The 22,666-nt window shown below is 32.5% G+C and overlaps 1 protein-coding gene and 1 long non-coding RNA gene across 4 annotated transcripts in view; one reads left to right on the forward strand and one right to left on the reverse strand.

The window, feature by feature from the left end:
* Window positions 1-22,666, forward strand: part of Sos1 (SOS Ras/Rac guanine nucleotide exchange factor 1) — a 119,461-nt gene that overhangs the window by 82,516 nt on the left and 14,279 nt on the right. For all 3 annotated transcript variants that reach the window (XM_013358261.4, XM_021725882.3, XM_078029324.1), the window contains 9 exons: window positions 5,827-5,908; window positions 7,001-7,123; window positions 7,378-7,481; window positions 8,607-8,829; window positions 9,925-10,044; window positions 14,310-14,472; window positions 14,837-14,954; window positions 22,157-22,329; window positions 22,529-22,645. In XM_013358261.4, the coding sequence (XP_013213715.1) occupies window positions 5,827-5,908; window positions 7,001-7,123; window positions 7,378-7,481; window positions 8,607-8,829; window positions 9,925-10,044; window positions 14,310-14,472; window positions 14,837-14,954; window positions 22,157-22,329; window positions 22,529-22,645 (1,223 nt within the window). The remainder of the gene's footprint in view (window positions 1-5,826; window positions 5,909-7,000; window positions 7,124-7,377; window positions 7,482-8,606; window positions 8,830-9,924; window positions 10,045-14,309; window positions 14,473-14,836; window positions 14,955-22,156; window positions 22,330-22,528; window positions 22,646-22,666) is intronic.
* LOC120884895 (uncharacterized) lies at window positions 4,334-22,162 on the reverse strand. Its single transcript, XR_013429043.1, has 4 exons — window positions 21,982-22,162; window positions 21,019-21,210; window positions 17,930-17,996; window positions 4,334-4,351 (listed from the first exon to the last, which is right to left on the reverse strand). It is a non-coding gene; the product is annotated as an uncharacterized LOC120884895 (long non-coding RNA).

The raw sequence follows: 22,666 nt of genomic DNA on the forward strand, positions 1-22,666 counted from the left end.
ATTTTGAAATGTAATTGAATGCTTTATGTCATAAATGTTATTACTAATGTAACTGGAATCCACTAGCAGCTTTCATGAGTTGTAGTATACACAATTATTATTAATTATTAGCTTTTTTGAGCTATTCTGTAAGACTTGTTTACTGAACTTATTACTGGTGATACAGAATGTACTTCTAAGAGAGTTAACTTGTAAAATAAGAAAGAAGTTATTTTCAAGATCCCTTCCAACTGAAATGGACTTTGAGTCCTCCCTACTGTGATAACAGATCTAGTTATTTGTCTTAAGAACAACTGGTCTACTTTTCTTTTACCTTTCTTCAGCTTCCCCAAAGAAAAAAACGGATTTTTGGTTTGGTTAGTTGGCTAATAGGTATTTTTATTGGCGAACACACAGTACAGATTGTGGCTTACACTGAAGGAAAGCTAAAATTAATTTGCACATTTTTATTATATAGAATTATTTTAAAAGACATTGAATAGAATACATGAGAAATTTAATAACTAATTCTATAAGATACCACCTACAGACATCTTTTAGATTATTATAGTTTAGTCAGACATTGTCATAAAAAACAGAAGAGAAATTGGTTTAACCTTGCTTAATTCAGACTTAACTATAGCTTTAGCTAACTTGATTCCTCAAGTGTTTTAACAATAATCTACAAAAGGGGGCTGTAGATTACTAATGTAAGGAGTGTTGTCCAAGCCCTCATTTTATAGATAAAAACTCATGGCTCCTGAAGGTTATATGGTTTTCTAGAAACCATATTATCAGGTAATTGCATAAGAAGTTCTAAAAATTAGGTTTCTTGACTCAACATACTTTCTACCTATTACAAAGATTCATACAAGGTTAAGTTTTTCTTTATTAGATTGTGTTAGTAAAAATAAAGGGAATTGCTTGGTTTGAAATGCTAATGATATAAATGCTTGTTCATTTCTGGGCAAACATGGGTTTACTATGGAGATACAGTCAGTGTCTGTAACTGTTTTTCTGATTGAAATAGGTAAAGATAGGTTCTAACTATAGGCAAACTGCCATTGTAAAGCATAGTTGTATAGTTAGATCATTATCATCACTCTGTTTTTTCAAAAAATCCAGTCAGACTTTAGTCTATTGGTATAGCTTGTTCTGTAAAAGGAAATTTTTCTGTAAAAAGAAACTTTAGGAGAATTAGAAAATGTATAATTCATGGAAAGGATTGCAACAGGATCTGATACAGAATCTAATTTATAGCTTGTCTCTCATCTCAGTGTTTCTGGACATACAGTAAATCATTAACTATATCAGAGCTTTGAGATTCAGTCCAAATGCTGGCAGGGTGGGATAGGAGTAGGAATTACCCAGTGGGGTGAATCATTCTCAATCTGACAGTGGTATGAAGAGACTATTTTCTTACCTAGAATAAGCAAACATAAAAGGAAACTAGGAAGAGTCACTTCACAGAGTTGTTGTGGACAGTAAAATATGAATTAATTATTGAGACCTAAAACAATATGGGTAGAGAAAAGGATGGTGGTGGAATATCCAGTTTAGTAGTCTATTTTAGAAAAATGAGATGACCTTCAGGTAAGGATTGTGATTCAGAACTGACATTATATGGAAAATAAAAGTTTTTTCATATTGAAGTGTGAGAAAAGGGTGTTTCTCTTGCATTGTGAACTTCACTTTTACAGAAGATAGGATTTTAAAAACTTAATATTTACTGCTGTATTATGCATTCATATATAAAGTGCTAAACATAAAAATCTAATGAAGATTTTTGAGTTTGTGTCTTACATAAGCTCAGTTTGGGTGCTTAACTTTTTAAAAATCTTTTGAATGATGTTTGATCTATAGGGCAGTGGTGTTCTATTTTTAAGCCCTCTGATTTTTTTTTTTAAGTGTTTGTGCGTCAGCATAGCGTCTGTTTCCTTTTTTAAGGAATTCAAGAGTGATTGTTTATAAATCCTTGCTGAGAAGCTTATTGTTTCTTGTAGCTTTTAAATGGCTGTATTAAAGGGAGTATTATCACATGAACAGACATCCTGATTAACAGTGTTGAGCTATGGTGGATGGGGGAGGGGTATTCTTCATATAAATAGCTTTTAATGTAATAAATATTTCATAAATCACATTGACCTTGCCAAATAAAAGTCAAATATCAATCAAAATAAGTACACAAGAAGAATTGGATTTATCACCTCAAATCTCAGGTGTATGTTCTGAACACTAATGTAGGTATATTCTGAGTTTGTAGGATTTTAAAGAATTGTGCAGTAAAATAAAACAAAGACAGTTAGAAGGCCAGCAGAAAATAACAACCACAGCTTATGTCTGAAATTATCTAGATATAGACCAGGGATTTCAAAGTGGAATTGGCAGGTATGTATAGACAGGTTATACTGAGAGGGGAAAGCAGAGAAACTAGTGAACATGATGGAAATCTCAATGCAAGATTTGAAAGTCAAGTGGAAGAGTAGTATTACTGATGATGAGGCAGGAAAAAAATGGACAAATTTATTTTTTGTTGCTTATGATGAAATCCATTAGGAGTCATGTTTGAGCATGAAATTTGTGGAATTATCTCTGTGAGTGATAATCAGAAAGAGGACAATATCAAAATAGGCTGCTTTTTATTTCCTCTATGAATATTTTTCATACTTATGTTTCAAAGCCAAATGCAGGTTGGCCTTTGTATTTTTATGTATTTGCCTTCCATCAGTATTTGAAATATCATTTTAGAATATAAGTAGATAACTTCTACCCCACAACCAACTAGCAATATGCCTTAACTTTTATCATTGCCTGATAAATGGAAGTAGGTACTTTGTTTTCTTCAAAAATTATATAATCTGTCCTTATTGATGGATATTTTTTGATTTTTAGATCATCACTAAGATAAAGGTCTTTAGTAGTTAATGTGGCATGGTATATGATACAGTCACTGAAATAGAGAAATAAGTGCAATAGAAATAAAAATAGTTTCTGGAATATGTATGCTTTTTCGTGTAGAATTTCAAATATAGGCCATGGCCTCTCAAATAAATTTTTCATTCATTAGACTTTTCATTGCTTTAGACTAAAAATAGAGTCTAAATTACACAAGCCTGGGAATATAGGTAGCATTTACTATATATTTTTAAAGTACTTAAATTTTTGCTAAATTTTTTGTTTATTTTTGGTTTCTGCTATTTTTTTCTGATTCACAAGATTGCTCTTACTTCTAATCAAGCTAAAAACAACTTAAACTTGAGTCACTTAACCTACTAAAACAGTGATGATTGTGGAAGTGTTTATTTCACTATCAGCCCCAGAAACTCCTCTTCTGAATGCAGTGTACAGGAGGGTACAGCTGCTGCTTCCTAAAATCTAGAAGAAGGCTTATAGTTATAGCTTACATAATTATGGTAGAAAAGAACACCAAATCAGGAATCACATAACCGAGGTTCTGGTTTCAGTTTTGCCACTCTACTGTGTGACTTTGTATAAATCCTAGTTACTTCTCTCACTTGTCTTACTGAGCTTACAGAAATCATATGAAATAAATTAGGTGAAAACTCTTTGAGAACATTACATAACAGTCATTAGGAATTGCCATGATCCCATCTGAGTGTAGTTACTAAAGTACTAAAATGGCTTAACATGAAAAGTCTGTTTTTAAATGGTTTGGGTTAAGAGGATTTAAATTATTTGCCTTTAAAAATAGTCATTGTTTTCTTAAAATATAAAAATCTACTTTAGGGGCTGGTGCTGGGACTCAGTGGTAGAGCACTTGCCTAGCATGTGTGAGGCACTGGATACGATCCTCAGCACCACATATAAGTAAATAAAAAATAAAGGTTCATTAACAACTAAAATAAATATATGTATATATGTATATATATATGTACACACACACTTTAAATCACTTAGATCTTGCTTTTATTCTGTTTTCAACTTACAAGTACCTTTGATAATCCCACAACATTTTAGCCTGATTTTGGTTGGCATTTGAGAAGAAATAGATCTGGGTGTTGATTTTAAATCTTTAGACTAAAATAAACTTTTAAAGCAGGAGCGGGGGACACTGTAAATTTGGAACACAGCTCAGGGATACTTGGGACCTCTGTACTGAGAGTAGGGGCTCTCTCTCCAATAGTGACAGCTCAAAGTCCCTATTGTGGCCACTGCTGTTGCTTCCTAAATACATGCTTTTTTAAAGTAGCCTCACCTTACAAATAGATTTGCAGAACAGGAAGAAGATTCTTGAAAGGGAGGGTTGTGATGAAACCGATAAAAATCTCTGTTTTAAAATCTTGTACAGCCTTCTGTTTTAAAATCTTTTCTTCTGGATGAGACATTAGTCTTTAACTGAGGAACTCTGTAACTGAAGACAATAAAATACCAACAGAAATGAAATTATTAAAGGATTATATGTATTTAAATTACTTTTATCAGTAACCCATTCTAGCCTCAGAAGCTAAAGGAAAATGGAGCATTTAAAACCAATGTACTTTGAGTCTGTGAACTTTTCTTTAACTTAAAAGTATTGTAATTTTAAATCCAGGATTATCTGATATGTAACTCAATTCATTATCTTTTTGACCATATATACCAATAGATTAGAAATAGATTTCTGCTTTATAATGAATCTGTGACGTTGCAAGAGTAAAATGGTAATAGTGTTATGAATATTTAAATTTAGAGTGGTTCTTAATCAGATAGAATCAGCTTAAATAAAAATTTTCCAGATACCTTCTGATTTTGCTAAGTCCTGTGCTAATAAAAGACAACGTATTTGTTTTAAGTTTTGATCCACAATGTGTGGCCTAACAAAAATAAAGTCATTTGTTGTCCTCAGTGAATTTACCATAAATTAGACTTTACCAGTCCCTAATGTAAATAGGAGACTGCTTCCAGAAAAAGACTCAAGTCAACGAACTTTCCCCTCCTTCTTTATAAGGACTCTTATAACTAAATGTAGACTTTGATGGAATTTGAGTTATAGAAGTGAGTGGGGTTCTCCCCCACTCTTTATCAAAAGACCATAGCCCAATTCTCTCTTGCTGATGACAGCATCCTTTCTCTACAACTTGGGAGACTACTATCAAGGAGAAGCAGGAGTAGGTCAGGTCTGGGGAAGTTGTCTCAGTCAATGGGCCTCCTGTTCTACTTCATGGAGGTATGAATGAAAAGTAGAACCTTTCATGAAGAGGGTTGGAGACTCTTCTTATGATTGATTTGTACAATTCTAGTCTCTGTGTTAGTTTTTAACAGCTTTAACAGATAAAATTTGTGTTTGAGTTCCCATGTAATTCAACAGTAACAGCTTACAGTTGTTTCAGCAGCTCTAGGTAAGGCCTCTGACAATTAAAAACAATATTTAATCTACTTTATAAGATTCAGTTTCTAGTTGTATGCTGTGTTAACTTTATTTTTAAAAAATCTAAATAACTGATCCTAGATGCCAAGATAAACTAATCTGTATGCCAAGAAATTAATAGGTTATTGTTGCAACTTCTTTACCAGAGAGATAAACCAACTGGTGATAGGCTGAGATCCTGGTAGCAATATGCCTTTGCCTTTTTCCCTTATACATTCCTGTGGCCAATGATAAGTGTAAGACCATCTGGCCAGTGTGCAGAGAGCAAGAAATAAGCTAACAAAAATTTTTAATATCAATTTTTTTACCACGGATTTAGAAAGCACTAAAGCTAGTAGTACATTACAAAATCCAAAACATTTTCTGTGCTGAAACATTTGGGACTTTTAAAATTTACTTTTGATCTCTTTAAAAAATGTAAATAGTAGTTTTAAACATTCTGAATCAAATACTTTAATATTTTTCCTTTTTCTTTTTAGATCCCAATTTTGTTCGGACATTTCTTACAACATACAGATCCTTTTGCAAACCTCAAGAACTACTGAGTCTTATAATAGAAAGGTCTGTTTTTTAAAATGTTTAAGTTTTTTTAAAAGAGATTGAGCAATAATCTTATATGTTTTTCAGAAATACGTTGGATGAGCTTTAAATTGTAGTTCATGAGCACTTTTAAAATAAATCCATTTATTTTTACATCATGTTACCTTTGATTATTTAAATAAAAAATAGGTGCCATTTTTAAATGGAAATTTAGCATTTGAAAATTCACATTTATAGAATTAATCACTTTAAAATATTACATAGAAGTGTATAATTTAAACTCTGAGTTTTTTTGGTTTCTGTTTAATTTTTTTTTCTTGGTACCAAGGAGTAAACCAGGGGCGCTTAACCACTGTCCCATATCCCCAGCCTGTTTTTATTTTTTATTTAGAAATGGGGTCATCTAAGTTGCTAACCAGTTAAGTTGCTGAGGCTGGCTTTTAACTTGCAATCCTCCTGCCTCAACCTCTGGAGCCGCTGGAATTATAGGTGTGCACTACCACACCTAGCTATATAATTTAGACTCTGGATATTCAATTCTTTATGATTTAGATATTCAAACAAAAGTTTTCAAATATTCCACAAATTGAGTAAACCATAACTTGTCAGTAAATATGTTTAATACTATCATTCAGGAATGTGTTTTTATCTACCCAAAGAGCAATCTACTTTTCAAATATTAGTTGCCCTTAAAAAGTTATCAGCTGATTTAGAGTAATTCTACAAACCAAGATTGAACATCAATTCCATAACTATATAGTCATTTTTTAGATTTTTGCGTGCATCTATTATATTTCTAGTTAATTTTACCTATATTGTCAAGTATTAACCTCTTTTTAAAAATATTATCATTTGCCTTTACATTATAGAAGCCTTACTAGTTTTCACAGATGTTTACATCCTTAAGTAATTTTGAATAGTATTCTTTTTTCTTTTATAATTTTTATAATTTTATAATTGTGCATATTAATGAAGTACCATGTAATGTTTCAGTATATGTATATATTGTGTAATAACAGTAATCTCTTAGTTGTGCTGACAAAAAGCTTTGTGGGTTTCTATTGCATAATTTGAAATAAATATTTTCATTAAATTTTTTCTGTGTTATGACAGGTTTGAAATTCCAGAGCCTGAGCCAACAGAAGCTGATCGTATAGCTATAGAGAATGGAGATCAACCCTTGAGTGCAGAACTAAAAAGATTTAGAAAAGAATATATACAGCCTGTTCAACTACGGTAAGCATTAAATAATAACTGAAGTAAACAAGTCTTCATCAGACTTTTGTTTCAAAGTTGGAATATATAAGGACCAAAGGAAGAAGTAATAAATAAAATAAATGAATTAAATTTATTATATCTTAATAATGTAGAATTTTGAAAGTCACTGATAAGATTATTTAAATTGATGAGTCTGTTTTATTGGTATCTTTTATTTTGATAAAATTTGTATTTGAGTTCCCATGTAATTCAATTCTTTGCTAATACCACAGAGTATTAAATGTATGTCGGCACTGGGTAGAGCACCACTTTTATGATTTTGAAAGAGATGCAGATCTTTTACAACGAATGGAGGAATTTATTGGAACAGTTAGAGGTATGTTTTCCCTAAAGGCCTTGTTTTATATGTATTAAAACTACAATATGGTGACTGTCAATGGATGCCATAATTGCTCAATGTTGTTAGAGATGTGATTTTTTTTTTTTTTTTTTCTGTGATGGAGGGGATTGAATCCAGGGCCTCACACATGCTAAGCAAATGCTCTACCACTGAGCTATATCCCTTGTCCCCAAGATGTTTATAATAGTAAGAGCACAACCATTTTAAAAGTTAAAATTTTCTCATCAAACAACATTTAGACCTACAGATTGCTCAGTAATCACTCTGTTGAGTCAAATGTATTTTCATTTGGTGAGTCAACTTACTGATTCTTTTAGAAATGATTAGAAAACTCTCAATGAAGCTAAGTTACTTATTTAAAAGTAAGTGTACCTGAGGTATGTAGCAACTATTCTATAATTATAATACCTCTTAATGGAAGTCTGACAGGCTACAGGTGAATAGAGATAATCAGGTGGCAGAAGGTATTATTCTTAGAGTCTATGTTTAACATCATCACTTTGAGTCTTCAGATTTCACTTTCCTTGTCAGAAACATGAGGAGCTAGGTTTGATGATCTCCATTGTTTTCCTTCCTATTTTAAAAATCTGGTACTATATGACTCCAGGATGTCCTAGTAAACTTGTTTTTATTTCTATTGTATAGCATCAAAATTCATACTTAATGATGTGTGGACTCAGTCCTCTGAGACTGTTTGGTTTATAAAAATGTGATGTTAATTAGATCAGTGCATGTGTATAATCTATCAATCTTGTAATTTGTATGAAATACCTTTTTGGGAGAATATTGTAAAATAATATTTTGAACTAAAGTTGAGAGCAATAGAGGTGAAAAATCTCTCAAATAAATTACTTCCTAATTTTATTTAGAAAGGATCTAGAAAAATACATATCAATCTATGAATAGTTTATTCACGTGGAGAAGAATGAGATTGGAATGGGGGACTAAGAGGAGGGAACTTGTAGTTTTTATTTTATCATTTGAACTTTTAATAGCAAAGATATATTCAGGTATCATTTGTGAGATTTTATACCTTTTTTAAAAGATAAAATATCAAATAAGGAGTATGTAAATGTTATTTTAAAATATAATGTATTTCAGGTAAAGCAATGAAAAAATGGGTTGAATCCATCACTAAAATAATCCAAAGGAAAAAAATTGCAAGAGACAATGGGCCAGGTCACAATATTACATTTCAGAGTTCACCTCCCACAGTTGAGTGGCATATAAGCAGACCTGGGCACATAGAGACTTTTGACCTGCTCACCTTACACCCAATAGAAATTGCTCGACAACTCACTTTACTTGAATCAGATTTATACCGGTATGTAATTTGACATTCAGCTGAAAAATCATTTCAAAAGAGTTAATTATTATACTATTCCTATCTTATAGCATTGTCATAAGATGTAAATGAGGCAGTACATGAAATGTTTAGTAGTGATAAGACTTGGCAGGCAGTTCTGATCCTTTTACTCTCTTGGTGTCCCCCATGCTCTGTTTGAATTTATACCATCTGTCTTTCTGCAGTCACCCCTATGTAGTGAAGCTAGGTTCAAATCCTGACTTTCAATTGATGACTTGGTATTCTTAGGCAACTTTAACCTCCTTAGGTAACCTTTATCCTTCTGCTTCTTAGTTTCCTCCAGAGTAAAATGAGGCTAACGATAGTACTACTTCTGAGGCTGTTTTAAGGTTTATAATATATGGTCAATACATGTACGGTGCTTATTAGCACATTGTCTACCGTCACGTGAAAGCTCAATAATTATAGCTCCTCCTCTGGTAAACTTAAAGTCATGGCCAGTTATAGCTTTCTTCAGTTTCTTGTTCAACATTGACATAACTACAATCTCAAAAAATGTTAATGGTTTTAAATTCTACTTAGAATATAAAGTAATTGTTGTTGTTGTACCAAGGATTGAATGCAGATTATTTACTTTTTAATAACTAAATTAAAAAAGGAGATAAACTTATCTCCTGCCAAAGATCATCATATTTCCCAAATGATAATGTTAGAATCTATTTTCAAGGACTTTTTTGTGGTAGATTTCTCTCTCTGTTCCTTTATAAAGAAAGAAAGAAAGAAGGAAGAAAGAAAAGATTTATAGATTTTAGTGACTATTGTACCCTCTTTGCACTAACTATTATATATCATTATTTATTAAACAATGTTTATATTTGCTGGAAAAGATTATGCAAAAATATCAACCTTGCCTGAAACAATAATACAGATATCTATAGAGAAAAATGTATAATTATAACTTTTTGTTAGACCTTGTTTTTATAAACCTTTTTGTTTATGACAGAGAAGAGTTTATGTAGCAAGAGTTTAGTTTTTATTTATTTTGTTTACTTAATAAAACACTGTCTATGTTAGAGGGAAAAGTATCATGTAGCATTTTTGTGATGATTTTAGAGCTGTACAGCCATCAGAATTAGTTGGAAGTGTGTGGACAAAAGAAGACAAGGAAATTAATTCTCCCAATCTTCTGAAAATGATCCGACATACCACTAATCTCACTCTGTGGTTTGAGAAGTAAGTATTCTTGACATTCTTATGTTGTATTGCAGTTGGCTGTGTTAGGAATTTTAGCGCCATTCTATTTGTATATGTTGCATGTCTGTTGTTCTTCCTTTATTTTGCATTAAGTGAATATTTTTCTAATATAGCATTTTAATTTTAGGAATGATTTTAATTTTTTTAGTTTCTTTTAGTGGTTGTCTTATGATTTACTATATACATCTTATCATTGGCTTTAGATTTATAGTAGCTTATTCTTATATAGCTTTATTCCTTTTCTCCCCTTTTCGTGGTATTATAATGCATATAACATCTAATTAATTATGTAAATCCAACAATACATTGATACAATTATTACTTTACCATTTGCCTTTATCCTCTTAACCTACTACAACTTTACTCTTACCTACCTCCTTTGTGCTGTTATTTTACACATATACGTGCAATACATTACACATATTTTTCTGTTATAAACACAATATATTCATATACATTATTTTATATAGTTCCTTTTAAGTCAGGTAAGACAAAAAATGAATAAAAATATGCATGTATAGTATCTCTTATAATTACACAGTTACCTTTACTGGGGCTCTTTATGTGGACTTGAATTACCATCTGGGATTACTTGTTTTGAGCCTGAGAACAACTTCCTTTAGTGTTTCTTGTGCAGTGGATCAGCTATCAATAAATTCTCAGTTTTTGTTGATCTGAGAAAATAGTTCATCTTCATTTTTGAACAATAGCTCTATCTTCATGTTAATTGATTTTTCCTTCTGTCCAAATCTTCTACTGAGCTCTTCCAATTTTGTACTGTACTTTCCAATTCCAGAATTTCTATTTATTTTATATATATATATATTATATATATATATATAATTATATATATATATAATTTTTACCTCTCTAATGATATTCTGTCTTGATGCACATTCTAATCATACCTTCCTTTACTACTTTATCATGTTGTCCTTTAGTTCTGCAAACATACTCAGAATAGCTATTTTGAAATCTTTCTAAATCTAACATCTGGTCCATCTCACAGGCAACTTCTATTCCCTACTTTCATTCTGGTGTACGGGTCATATTTTCCTATTGTATGCTTTGTAATTTTTTATTGTATTTTTTTGTTTACTTGAATTTTTTAGATAATAGATTATAGCAACTCTGAGTACTGTCCCCTCCCTTTCAGAGCTTGCAACTGCTGCTTGCTTGTTTGCTTATTCAGTGACTAGAATCCAGTCAAATTGTGGCTTCTTGGAAGGATAGTTTCTGAGGTCCCTGTTCCATATTTGTGCTAACCTGAGGAGGGCTCCTCTTAGCTCTTTTTTCCTAGTTCTTTCTTGCATACTAGCTGGCCTACAGTGGAGTCTGTTCCTTCATTATATTTTATATATTGTGAATCTCCTCCCCATTGCCTTTCATCACAGATTCTACTATTAAGACCACATTTGGGTTTAAACTTTCCACATTTTGTTTGCAAATGACAATCGAGATTAATGAACTATCTGTTTGAAACTGGTCTGTGGAGCAGATGATGACAAGCTTCTCAGTGACCTTTTTACTCTGGCAGCTTAGAGCTAAGTCACAAATGGAGGAGGACTGAAGAGCAGGGTGCTGCCGTAGGTCCTTTTTCTTCCCTATTTTGATATGGAACCACTGTTTTAGGAACCAGACTAATGGCTATTTTCTCAGTGTTCCCTCCATAAGTCAAGAGCTGGGCAAAAGCATGTAATCCCTACTTAACTGCACTTAACCTGGACTTAACCTCAGTAGTAGGCAGCTGGAGGCAGGATGAAAATGTTGAAGTTCTGTTCCTTCCAGGAGCAAAGGTCCCTAGCTTGAGCCTAGTACTCTTGGCTGGAGCAATTTAGAGTGGATATTCTAGAAGGAAGGAGGGAAGGAGCAGTCTTTGTTAAAATAAATACCACAGACCCTCCTTTCTCTTACCTAACTTTTGTAGATTTTTCTGAATAAATATTTCTTCAGGGGGCTGGGGATGTGGCTCAAGCAGTAGCGCACTCGCATGGCATGCGTGCGGCCCAGGTTCAATCCTCAGCACCACATACCAATAAAGATGTTGTGTCCGCCGAGAACTAAAAAATAAATATTAAAAATTCTCTCTCTCTCTCTCTCTCTCTCTTCCCTCTCTCACTCTCCCACTCTCCTCTCTCACTCTCTTTTAAAATAAAAAATAAAAAATAAATAAAAATAAATATTTCTTCATTTGCCATTTACTGTTAGAGCCATTTCCAGAGACTGCTGTGAGGTATTTTGTTGGTACCATTTTGGTTTTTTGAATGGGGAAGGAGGTGTTTTGGTTTAGTAAGTTTCACTGAATTAGTTCAGTGAAGCGCCTTGCATTATCATTCTGTTAAGTTCAGAATTCATTGCAATTTTATAATTGGGAGGCAGAGATTAGAGTTTTGTATACTGACTGTATTTATTCTGAGTGAAGACAATATTACTATTTGAGTAATCTTTGTAAAGATATTATGATATTTCCACAAATTATATTGGGAATATCAGAACAAGCAGCCAATAACATAAGGGAAAGAATGGATAAAGACTTACAAAACAGTTTCTGTAAAGAAATAAGCATTCCAATTCTTCTGAAAATTAGAACAGCCATCTACTTATTGTATTAAACATAACTTGTTTCTAAAAACTTAAAACTTTGGAATTTGCTCTCTAAATGTTGCTTAACTTCTTATCGATTTAAATACTACACTTTAGTAAGCAGAACCCCTTTCCCACCATAATTAAAATGTCATATCTGAAAGGGGGGTTGTAATTAATAAGAGTAGAGACCACTTTCATTTCTGTCCTATTTTTAAATAGGTTATTTTGAGGAAGGCCATTTCCTGCCCTTTCAATGTTGAGAGGTTTTTATTCATTTTCCACAGTGGTTCTTAGCCAGGGGTATGCATTAGAATTGGAATCAAAAGCTCCACAGGTGATCTTGGTTGAAATGGTAAAATGAAAGCTATATTTAAAAAGATATAAATAAATTGTACCTGTGTTATATTTTCTTAATTGTCCAGCCCACTAGTTAGCCAGAATATATTTTCAGATATCTAGCTAAAGCTTTAATTGTTTTTAAACATGTTATTTTTAATTTGATGATAAGCCAAGTTTATTTTGATAATTTCATCTACAACCGTTTATTTTTCTTGGTGTTAATTCAGACTCATTAGAGAATAATGTAATCTGCAACTTTATATTTTAAAAAATGTTTAATACTGATTTATATTTAGTTTTCCCATTTATATTATCAATTTCTTTTCGATTAGAAACTATTAATATTATATTATTGAAATCTAAACTTAAAATGTTTTTTCTTTACCTGTGATTAATAAGTTAGAAATTCTCTCAAGCACTAAACAGAGTTAAATGCTAAGTAATTTTCTTTTATTGAACATGGCACACTTCTTTTTACTATATGCTGGGAGGGGTGTGTATATATAAAATATAGTAAATTCACTAGATATAATGTGTATTTTATAGTATATTAATATTGAATACATTTTATTATATAATGAGCATATAGATATACTTACTAAGGATTCTCAGTATTTTAATGTAAAATACTTTTCGGGCGTGGTACCAGAGATCGAACCTACGGGTGCATAACCACTGAGCCATATCCCAGCCCTTTTTATTTTTAATTTTGAGACAGGGTCTCACTAGGTTGCTTATAGCCTCGCTAAATAGTTGAGGCTGGCTTCGAATCTGTGATCTTCCTGATCTGCTGGGATTATAGGAATGCACCACCACACCTAACTAATGTAAAATACTTTTGTTTTCATGGTTTTTCTTTCACTATTTTCTTTCTAAGTAACTTTTATTTTATTTTTAGAAAGAAAGAAATTAAGCAATAAACACTAATATCTTACAATTAAAGATTTATGAGGCAACAGAATTCTTGAATTTTACATTCCCCTAGGACACACCTAAATTACAAAGATGTGTATACATTTAACAAGATACTATATTCATCAGTTCATTTGAATGCTGATAGAGGATGTACACTAGAAAAATGTTTGGCTGACAGTAGCAGTCTAAAGAACAGAAAAGCTCAGTGAGACTGGCTAGAAGGACTGCCTTCCAGTCTCCTTCTGCCTTTCACTTTAAACATGTTTTCTCTGAAGTCATACAATAGCCACTCCCCACCACACTCTAGATTTTTGTATTCACTAAACTTTTTTAAAGCATATCATTTTTGGAAAAACTATAAATATTTAATTCTTAATTTTTTTGTTGTTGATTTTGACTCATAGATGTATTGTAGAAACTGAAAATTTAGAAGAAAGAGTAGCTGTGGTGAGTCGAATAATTGAGATTCTCCAAGTCTTTCAAGAACTGAATAACTTCAATGGTGTCCTTGAGGTTGTCAGTGCTATGAACTCATCACCTGTTTACAGACTAGACCACACATTTGAGGTAGGTTTATACATGTGTTTTTAAATGAACTTTCGTTGCCTGGGGATTATCTATAAATTTTGTAATGAATTGGTTACTCTTTCAAAATGAAGCATTCTCATTAAAATATATTTGCAAGTCCCAACTTAGAAGGGGTAAAAAAATTCTCTTAATTTTTACCATTATTTACAAGTAAATGCACACAAAATTGTGTGAGAAATAGCCAAGATACCCTTTCCCCTCTAAGTTTGTACTAGCATCTGTAGAGATAGTTTTAAAAATCAATATTGTTGTGTTTGGGCTTTGTTGTTATCCTGACTTTTTTTTGGCAAGGCCAATAATTCTGTTTATAAACTTAAGCTTTCTCATTTTTTTTTCCTTATAGCAAATACCAAGTCGCCAAAAGAAAATTTTAGAAGAAGCTCATGAATTGAGTGAAGATCATTATAAGAAATATTTGGCAAAACTCAGGTCTATTAATCCACCATGTGTGCCTTTCTTTGGTAAGTATTTCTTCCTGAGTTTTTATTGTGTTTGTGTGTGTGTGTGTATGTGTGTATAATACTTATTTCATTAAATGTCTTATAGACATGTATATTATGCCAGCAGAAAATATTTACCTAACAAATATTTAGCACCTGAATCCCTTGAGATTTTTTTTCTATTAGGACTTTTAAAGATGAAGCCCAGTATCTTCTGAGATAACACAAGGGGAAAATTCCAAATGTGACCTCATACAAGGAGTCACAGTCAAAATGTGGACTTTAGAAATATTGTATATATTACTTTCAGGCTATGTTATAAAGGACTATTTGAAATATAAATGATTTTATGTTTTTACGTGGGTCCTATACCCAAGATATCTTATTACATGCAAATATTCCAAATCCAAAATCAAACATTTCTGATCCCAAACATTTTATATATATAAGGAATACTCAATACTTTCTTTTTGTGTTCATCTTGGACTCTCAATATTATATAATATTTACTTACTTTTTATATTCATAGAAACCTTTTCCATTGAATTTAATAAACTGTGCTACAGAAAAGGCATGACCAAATTCATCCATATTTATAACTGATTTTTTTAAAGTAGTTTCACATGACTGAAAATCATAGTGCATGTGCCTCTGAACCCATACCTTCAGCACACGAAAATTTCATTTTCTTCACTGACTCTTTTCCCCACTTTTGAACCAAAGGAAAGATATGCCTTTTTCTTCCTTTTAAGACTGTATATCCTTTTGTAATCAACTTCCTTTCTGTAGATCCCTCTGTCTTCATAAATTCCCTGTATTTCACATCTTCACTATCCCCTTGATATTGACTTCTTTTCTCTGCCTGTGTGTGTGCTCTGTGACCCTTCTTCTGAATCCTTAGAGAAACTATGATCTCTATCACACCTCTTATATTTTGTCTATTTAATATGTGGTAAATTTTCTTCTATTCTTTTCCTCATCTGTAATTTTTTCTGTATAGTTTTAAGTTATACTACACATAAACAGTTTTATGTCCTGATATTTTATTCAATTAATATATCATATTTCTCATATTTTGTTGCTTAGGCTTTAGAACCAACCACTTTTATATTGGCTTAACTTTTTGCTTTGCACACTGTATATAATTGTAATTATATGACACGTGTGTGTGTGTGTGTGTATAGATACATAACGTGTATGTCTATATAAATATACACACACATACACACATATATATAATGGTTTACTTTTTATCTACCATATCCTAGGTATATTATATTTTATTAACTATTCTTCATAATAATCATTTATAATGGTCACATAATTAAGTTAATATAACAATTAATTTAACCACTACCTCATGATCATACACTTTGTTTTAAGCTTTTTCTCTTTTCTAAATAATGTTATATTTTCATTTATTCCTGTAAGTGAAAATATCCTCTTGAGATAGGTAACCAAAAGAAAATTCACATGCATTAAGAGGCATCAGTTTTTAATTCTTGATATGTATTGCCAAGCTGCTTTCTAAGAGTCTTACGCTCATTTACTTAATGCTATTTCAGAAGTGCACAACAAAGCAAATGTCATTCCATAATTCCCCAAGTTATTTTCGCAGATTAAAAACTACTACTTAATTGTTGTGATAATTTCCATTCTTGTTTACTGTGGACATTTTTTCATATATTTGCTCAATATTTGTGTTCCTTCTTGTCTGTGTCCTTTTTCATATCTGCTGAAAATATTCTTACCAATTGGCCTTTTAGTTTGTGTTAGCTGACATATATTAGTTTCAAAATAATACGTCCATCTTTCTCATTATGATTTCCCACCCTAAGGATAGAAACCTTAGAAAGTTCATCTAATCTAGTAATTTAATATTCAATCATATTTTCACCTGGCTTTTTATAATTTAGCTTTTTAAATTATTGTTAACCCTTTTATGAAACTGAAGTCTCTTTTAGATGTCATATGAAGTACTTAAATTTATTTCTCTACCAAATTTTACTTGTTCACCCAGGTATACTGAATAATTCTTATTTTTTCCAATTTATATATGGCCTTCTTTAATACATACTGTCTTGCACTGATTTCTTTTTTTTCTTTTTTGTCTTAATCCATTTAGGTTTCTTTTGTTGTTGTTGTTGTTGTTGCACTGATTTCTTATACTAGTGCCATAATTGTAATGATTATCATTTTATAATTATTGATTCTAAGGAAATATTTAGCAATGTCTAGAGGCATTTTATATTGTCCTAATTGGGAAGGTGCTGCAGGAATCTAGTGAGTAAAGAAAGGACAAGAATGTTGCTAATATCCACCAGTACACAGGATAGTCTCCCATAATAAAGAAGTATCTGCTCCAAAAGGTGATGTCAAGACAGAGAAACCCTGCTTTATAGTGTTCTCATATATGATAAAGTTGGTTCTTTAATGATACTTCAGTATTTTCTTTGCCAATTTTGTTTTTCTATATTTCCAAATTAACTTTATAAATTTCGTGGGGTGGGGCAGGGCAGAGCAAATGCCTCCAAATATAATTGAAACAATCAATTTGGAAAGAATACTTTTCTAAATATTTAATATGTCAACAACTAATGACCCAGTATCTTTTCCTTTAATCTTCTTTCTCTGTTATGCATTATAGAATTGGTCATTAATTTCCCAAAGGTTAAAAAAATGTTTTTGAAAAAAACAGCTGTTTTAAACTTAGTTTCATCAAGAAAAGATCTAATTTTGCTGCTTGCTTAATTGGATGCTTTTTGTTATTTTAAGAAAAGATCTTTCTTGTTACAGGATTGTTACATTATTTTAAAACTACTAGCAGGTTGGGGGTATAGCTCAGTAGTAGTGTTTGCCTAGCATGTGTGAGGACCTGGATTTGATACCCAGAATCAAGAGGAAAAAAGTAAAACTATGAGCATTCACTTATATTTGCAACAAATTGTTTTTGTTTCTATTTGCAATGTGTATTTTCCATTTCTATTTTTACTTACTTTTTTTACTTGGATTTGCTTTTTTTCTCCAAAACAATCTTAAACTTATTCTTTGCTGATTTTGTCACTTAAAAAAAAAAAAACAAACAGTGATTCTACTGTTTTTTCAAGGACATTCTGCCACCCTCAATTCTGGATAAAAGTATTGACCCATTTGCCAAATGTTTATGCTTTCTGCTCATTTTCCTGGTTATTGAGACTTTGCTCTGTTAGCTAGTTTATCTGAAAGCGTCCCCAGTCAGTCCTGCTTCTCTAAAAAGATGTTTGCTCTTTTCATACTGAAGGTTATCAGTCTCAGAAACTATCCAGGCAGGCTTTTATGGTTTTGATCTGGTAGGTAGAGCCAGATGTTAACACTGTTTCTGAATTCCATTTTTCTATATAAAAATTTATAGAAACTTCTTCCAGGTTTTAATATGTAATTCTGGATACAGTTTTTCCCCTTCTGTGGGGGAAAATAGGGGTAGTAGTAACACTCCCGCCACCTCTATCATCTTACCAGAATTCTTACTCTTATGCTGGAACTGCCACTATTTACAGAAAAATCACAGGGCAGTTTTTCCTTAAAAAGCTCTGGCAGACTTCTGGTCTATTTCTCAACTTCTAGTCTATCTAAATACATGAGCAAACATTTCCTCTGAGGAAAAGGCCATACCTTAATCAAGTTTCTCATCTGTGTACCAATATCCAAGCCTGTAACATTTGGCTTTGCTCTTTATTTTTACCCAGCTTTGATCCTGTGTCCTCCTGTTTTGTTTTTTTATAAATGTGTTTCATCTCCACTCTTGCTTTCTTGCTATTTTACAATCAACTGTATGTCTCCAAATGCTCTGTCTTCTGTTCTGAAATAATATGCTTCTTTCTTTCACTCAGGAACATTTGTTGAATGCCTGTATGTGTGAGGCTCAGGGCTAGGTGCTGAGAATGGACCAGTAAGACATAGCCCCCAGAGTTTCTATTCCCTTGAAAGATCAGAAAAAATAAATTTATAGTATTGTGTTGTAAGTATAACATTGTATTGTAGAAATATAGAAATTGAAGTGTAGACAAAGTGCTGTGGGAACTTTAAAGTTTGAGCAGCCACTTTTTCCTGGGAAGGTTGGGAAAGGCATTAGCAAAAAAGCAAAAACCTCAGCCCTCTTCATTATTTATGTCAAAGCTTTTCTTTCCCTCTCGAAGAACAATGCTAGAACAGTCTTCAGAGTAGGGTATGCAAAATGATCTGTTGAAACACCGGACTAAACTAGACCCCCTATTTATATATATTTTTAAAAGAAGAAAAAATTAAGCTTCCTTATATGTAATATTCAGGTCTGTATTATACATACATACAGGTTTTATATTTTTAATTCAAGAATTATGTATATGTTTATATATATGATTTTTTAAACACTGATGATCATCAACATCTTTTAATGAGTCACCAATTAGGCATAAAATAATTTCCAAATTTTATCTTGAACTCTTTCCCAAGTGCTACTTGTAAGCATATTTACAACTTCATTCAAGTATACTTTTAACACCTGGACATTCCATAAACTTATTTTGCCCTCCTGCATTCCCAGTGGTGGTCATTGTATCACCCATTCAGTCACCCAAGTACAAAGCTCAGACAATTTTTTCCTGCTGGTCCATCCCTTACCAAAACCAGTTAATAAGTTCAGGGGGCAGGGGCTACTTATGAAATATTTATCCCCTCTATTATATCTTCTTAGACCCTACGGCAGCCCTCATCATCTCACAAACACTGTTGATAGCTTGCAAACTTCTCTTCTTTGGCTTTCAGTGCAGCTCATGTTAGCTAGAATGTAAAGATGCTAATAATTCCCTATTTATCTCCTAAGTGAAGCTTTTTAAACAAAAGTCCAGATGTTACTATGCACAAACTCTTCATGGATGGGCCATAGTTTGTGACTAAAATGAAAAGTTAATTTTGGCTACCATTGCATATGCATGTTTTGTCAGAATGATCATTGAGCTAAATGGATCATGTCATTTGTATAAAGACTATAACTGGCTAAAAGTTAAAGAGCCTTTTCTTACTAGAACACACAGTAACTTTGTCTTATAAATGAATGTATCATAAAGAGTGACCTAGGTACTCAAAAAGACAAAAAAAACTAATTCATTCAATAACTGCTTCTTTTTTGATACCAGGGATTGAACCCAGGGAGCGCTGTTAACCATTAAACTACATCCCCAGCCCCCCCCCTTTTTTTTTAAATTCTTTCTTTCTTTATTTATTTTTAGTCATACATGATAGCCGAATGAATTTTGACATATAATACATACATGGAATGTACATACATCAATCATATTGTCCCAGCCCTTTTTTTTATATTTTATTTAAAGACAGAGTCTCACTGAGTTGCGTAGGGCCTCGCTAAGTTGCTGAGGTTGGCTTTGAACTCAGCCCTGAGAGGATTACAGGTGTGTGCTACTATGCCTGATAAACTGAATGCTTTTTAAAACTAAATAAAGCTGGGCATGGTGGCACATGCCTGTAATCCCAGCTACTAGAGAGACTGAGGCAGGAGGATTGCAAATTCCCGACTACCCTGGACAACTTAGTGAGACTCTGTCTCAAATAAAAGGCTGGGGGGTGTAGCTCAGCACCACAGACACATACACACACATATACACACACACACACACACACACACCAAAAAAAAAAAAAAAAACAGACATCTATGATTTGCATCATTTAATCTTTTCAAGGATGTGGCCAAAAATTCTAATATTTAAATTGTGCCTCTACCACAGATGCATTTACAACCACTGCCCTCATGTCCTGCCACTCTTCTTCCACTCCACACACCAAATCCCTGTGTTCTAGCCATACCGTATAACACGCTGTCTCTTAACTATGTCTTCCAAGCTTCATCGCAAATCATTGTACACATTACTACTTTGCTTTAGAATGCCCTCTATCTTATTCTACTTATTAAACTTCTCTTCAGCTTTTGAGACTTATTCTAAGCATCACCTCATCTCTAATGCTTTTTCTAATCCCACTGCTCAAAGCAGGATAAGGCATGTGCCTCCTTATTCTCTTGTAGCATCTTATGCATTAATATTAATATACTTACCAAATTGCATCTTAGTGGTCCACATTCAAAGCTCTGGACTCCCTTGGGATCAGGGACTGTGTTTTTTTTCATCTTTGTATCTGTAGTACCTAATGCAGTACTTGACATACAGCCAAAACTCGATGCATTTTATTTGAGTGAATGAATTCAGATATCCAGACCCTTGTCTTCTGCCCAAAGCAGCAGTCAGTACTTTGGTAGGAGAGGGCAGAAACATACGAAAATAGGGCAAGATACAATAATGGCATCAACAGTCACAACTGAAGCTAATTAATGCTTTTATCAGGCCCTATTCTAAACCATATAAAAATTCTCTCATTTATTTCTCACAGCAGCCTTCTTACCTTCATTTTACAGATGAGATAACTGATTTACAAAGAGACTAAGCAATTTGCATAATATCACACAAGTAGAAAGCAGAAGAGCTGGCTCCAGAACCTTTGTACTAGACAGGAAAGGAACTAAAGTGCTCCTGGTTCCAGAGGACTGGATAAAACAGCTAAAGTGCCTGTTATTTTGTTCATTCTCCCCACCCAGTGCACAACCTGCAGTGATGGGGAAACAGGAGCTCAACTACCAGATTGACATGAGTTATATCAGTCCTATGTTTGATAGGCTTGCAGATCCTTCCACATTTCCATGAAGTAAGCCTACCCAAACAGGATTACCCCTGAATTGCAAATCCTAACAAGCTCTTATGGGACCTCAAGAATTGAGTAAGCAGAAAATGTGATCCTCTGAGTTTAGCATTTTGCCAAAGATATGTGCCATTAATGACATAGTTATTCTTAAAGTTCCTTTAGCCAAACTGTGATTTAATCAAATAACAATGATTTGAGGAGTGTGAAAAATTAGTATTCTTACTGAAAAATCTATTGATTTTTTTTTAAACTTGAACTTGGTCTCCCCATTTCCGAGGACATTATAAAATTTAAGTCTTTCATAGAAGAATTTGATACTTACAAACTCTCTTGATACTTTCTGAACTTGTTATCTTTCTTAGCATGGAAATCTGAGCCTTGATTCTTTAGTTATGATGACTGAGTACAGTGTATATGCCCACAATTAATGTGGGAAAAAAGAAACAACTTGCTTTTTTCCTTCTTTATCCTTGAAACAATTTCATTATATCTTCTAGGAATTTATCTCACTAATATCTTGAAAACAGAAGAAGGCAACCCTGAGGTCCTAAAAAGACATGGAAAAGAACTTATAAACTTTAGCAAAAGAAGGAAAGTAGCAGAAATAACAGGAGAGATCCAGCAGTACCAAAATCAGCCTTATTGTTTACGAGTAGAATCAGATATCAAAGTAAGTTGAATTATGAGGATATATAATTCTTATTAAATTTATAAAATGCCTGATAAAATAGCCAAGTTTATTTTGTAGAGGAGAAATAGAGAAATAAAAGCTAAAAAAAATTCAAATTTTCTTAAGTCATATTCCTAAATTATATTCATGAATTTCAAACTTAATATATTGAATATTAATTTTTTTGCATTCATTTTAGAGATTCTTTGAAAACTTGAATCCAATGGGAAATAGCATGGAGAAAGAATTTACTGATTATCTCTTCAACAAATCCCTAGAGATAGAACCACGGAACCCTAAGCCTCTTCCAAGATTTGTAAGCATTCATCTATCTACA

This window comes from Ictidomys tridecemlineatus, chromosome 12 (genome assembly GCF_052094955.1).
Source record: "Ictidomys tridecemlineatus isolate mIctTri1 chromosome 12, mIctTri1.hap1, whole genome shotgun sequence".
NCBI lineage: Eukaryota > Metazoa > Chordata > Mammalia > Rodentia > Sciuridae > Ictidomys > Ictidomys tridecemlineatus.